This window comes from Psammomys obesus, unplaced genomic scaffold, assembly GCF_907164565.1.
Source record: "Psammomys obesus unplaced genomic scaffold, mPsaObe1.curated_primary_1811, whole genome shotgun sequence".
NCBI lineage: Eukaryota > Metazoa > Chordata > Mammalia > Rodentia > Muridae > Psammomys > Psammomys obesus.
This window is the reverse complement of record NW_026593874.1, coordinates 88,356-91,653: the sequence shown is the minus strand read 5'-3', so window position 1 is coordinate 91,653 and position 3,298 is coordinate 88,356. Positions and strand designations below refer to the sequence as shown.

General features: G+C 56.2%; 1 protein-coding gene and 1 pseudogene across 1 annotated transcript in view; one reads left to right on the top strand and one right to left on the bottom strand.

Moving 5' to 3' along the window:
- Positions 1 to 3,298, bottom strand: part of Grik5 (glutamate ionotropic receptor kainate type subunit 5) — a gene marked incomplete at its 3' end in the record, with an annotated part of 50,637 nt that overhangs the window by 4,599 nt on the left and 42,740 nt on the right. Inside the window, 1 exon segment of the mRNA XM_055617361.1 lies at positions 351 to 516. Within this exon segment, the coding sequence (XP_055473336.1) occupies positions 351 to 516 (166 nt within the window).
- On the top strand, positions 633 to 1,547 carry LOC129684242 (60S ribosomal protein L30-like; annotated as a pseudogene).

Sequence of the window (3,298 nt, the reverse complement as noted above, 5' to 3'; positions counted from 1 at the left end):
AGGCCGCTGCCCGATGCCTGCTGCCCCCGGCCCCGCTCGGGGAGGCCACTGCCCCAGCCCCACTCGGGGAGGCCCCTCACCGACCTCCAGCCCTGCCCTCCCGTTTCCACAGGCACAAGCGTGACTTCTTCACGGCTCTTGCTCTCCCTCTTTCCTGCTGACTCACGGCGTGGCCCTGGCCTCCCGCAGCCCCCATGACCAGAGTCTTCCTCTGCCGGGTACCGACTCACCTCAGATCCCCATCTGCACCCCTTTCTACTCAGCAGGTGGAAGTTGGGGTGTCCAGCCAGGTGGCATCACCCCCCCCCCCAGGACAGCCCAGCCCAGCCCTCCGCCAGCCCGGGGCCCACCTGGAAGAAGGTCATGGTGGAGCCGGCATGGATGGTGCCGTACTCGATGTTGGTCTGGTCTGCCAGGTCATCCGCTGACTCCACCGGCACCTCCATGCGCTGCACGGTGAGGAAGGCAGCCAGGTTGGCCGTGTAGGAGGAGATGATGATCAGGGTGAAGGCCCACCTGAGGGGCGGGAAGTGTGAGCCGCGAGCAGGAGCCTTGGCCTCCACCCGGGCCTGTGACCCTGTCCCCCCCCCGTGGCTCCTCCTGACCCAGTGGCTCTGGCTTTCAGAGGCTCAATGGCTGCTGGTTAGGGCAGCGGCCACAAGTGTGGGTTCTGGAGCTAGACTCTCTGGGTCTAAGTGCTGCTTCCAGAAACTCCCAACTCCGGGACAACAGGTAGCAAGGTCTGGAAGCACGCTCCCAAGGTAAGCAGCTAAGAAATCTGGACAGAGCAGAGAACATCTTTACCGATACAGAGGCTGGACTGCGGTCTCAAGCATGCTAGGCAGGGGCTCCGCCACTGAGCCACCCCCCAGCCCCTCACTGGGGGATTCTAGGCAGGCGCTCCGCCACTGAGCCACCCCCCAGCCCCTCACTGGGGGATTCTAGGCAGGGGCTCTACCACTGAGCCCCACTCCAGCCCCTCACTGGGGGATTCTAGGCAGGGGCTCTATCACTGAGCCACACCCTCACTGGGGGCTCCAGGCAGGGGCTCTCCACTGAGCCAGCCCCTCCCTGGGGGGTTCCAGGCAGCTGTCCTTGCAGACGGGCTGGCTCTACTCCAGCCATTTCATATATTTTAGAAACATATGTCTAACTTTCTCACTCCCCGGCCATCGTGGTGGCTGTTCTTGTTTGGGGATTGTCTCGCACCTAGGGCAGGAAGATGGAAACGTCTCTGGAGTACAGCAACTCTAGGCTCCAACTTGTTATAAAGAGTGGGAAGCATGTTCTGGGATACAAACAGCTGAAGACGAGCCGAGAAGGCAAAGTGAAATTGGTTTTCCTTGCCAGCAATTGCCCAGCTCTGAGGAGATCTGAAATAGGATACTATGCCATGTTGGCTAACTGGGGTCCATCACTACGGTGGCAGAAATAGTGAACTGGGCACAGCGTGCAGAAAATGCTACAAACCATGCACACTGGCTGTCACTGGCCCAGGGGATTCTGATATTATTAAAGGAGTGCCGGAAAAGATCGGTGAAAAGTAAACCAGGAACGTTTTCCTGCAATAAAACTTTGCCAGAGCTCCTTAAAAAAAAATGTATATATATACACAGATACATACACGTGTATATATCCCTACATATATGTATGTACACATGCATGTACGCATGTGTGTGCACGCACACGTGTATATATAAATGCTGGGCACAGTGGTGCACACCTGTAATCCCAGCCCTGGGTAGGCAGAGGCTGGCAGAACTCTGTGAGACCAGGATGGCTAAAGCTACACAGAGAAACCCTGTCTTAAAAAAACAAAACCAAAAAAGAGAGAGAAAGGCAAGTCCAGGATAGCCACGGGCTCTGTTACATAGAAAAACCCTGTCACAAAAAAAAAAAAAAAAAAAAAAGCAACAAAACAAACAAAAATATGCAAGTAGATAGGTTTGTTTTTTCAAGACGGGGTGTCTTGCTGGGCCCTGGCTGTTCTGGACTTGTATAGACCAGGCTGGCCTTGAACTGAGGGAGGCTCCTCCTGCCTGTGCCTCTGAGAGCTGGAGTTAAAGTCACATGCTGCTTCTGTCTGTCTGTGTTTAAGTACATGAGTGTTGGGTATCACGCATGTGAGTGGAGCATGTGTGGCAGCGCCCACAGAGGCCAGGGAGGGAGACAGACCCCCACAGCTGGAGTTACAGTGCTCAGGAGCCACCCAAAGTGCGTGCCAGGAGCTGAACTCCAGACCCCTGCGAGTAGCGAGGGCTCTTAACCACTGAGCCACCCCTCATGCTGTTGTCCAAGCTCGCTTTCCATGGTAGGGTTGAATTTGACGTCCCCCTGCCTCAGGTCTCCCAAGCCGCTGGGGTGTCAGGCTAGCAGGGCCAGTGTCCAGAGGAAAACATTTTAAGATGGAAGCCAAGAGGCGCTGTGGGGCCGTGACACAGTAAGCCCGATTCTCATCCTGCCTGTGTGGCTGTGTGCAATCCGCAGACCACAAGGTACAGGGCAGGAGCGAGCAAGGCGACCGGGAACCTGCAAACTGAGGGGACGGAGTCTCGGCTTTGACGGGCGAAGATGACTGGAATTTGAGGGACAACGCTCAGGAAGAAAGAGACACCCAAGAAGGGGGGTTCTGGGAGTGGGGTTCACTTGAGCCCTTCGCTGAGTGTCACTTTGTGTGTGGAGGTGGTGACTCTCTCAGGCAGAGAACAGCCCCCAGGGTTCACTCAGGGCTGGGAGTCTTGAGTGTTCCCTCCACGCAGAGGCAGTCAGCAGTAAGCTGGGAGGAGGCTGGGAGACGCTCAGCAGTTCAGAGCACTGGATGCTCCTGGAGGACCCGGGCTGGATTCCCTGTGCCTGCACGGTGGCTCACGACCACCTGTAACTCAAGTCCAGAGGGGCTGACACCCTCTCCCGCCGTCTCTGGGCACCGCACACACATGGCACATGGACACACAGGCAGGCAAAAGAGCCATCTACATAAAGCAATCAATTAAAGTTTAACACATGTGCGCGCACGCACACACACACACACACACGCACGCATGCACGCATGCACGCACGCACGCACAGTCGTGTAGACTGTAATAAAATGATGGGCAAGCAACATACCATTAGTTGTTCTCTGACTTGGATGTGTGCTCTGTGGCATGCACCCTGCCCCACGAATAGAGGCAAGTTTTAGAAGTTATAAAGCAAAAAATGATTCCACAGTGGAATGTTTGCCTAGAGTCTCCCAGTGAGGGGTGGGGTGTGCTCAGTGGTAGAGCCCCTGCCTAGAGTCCCCCAGTGAGGGGCTGGG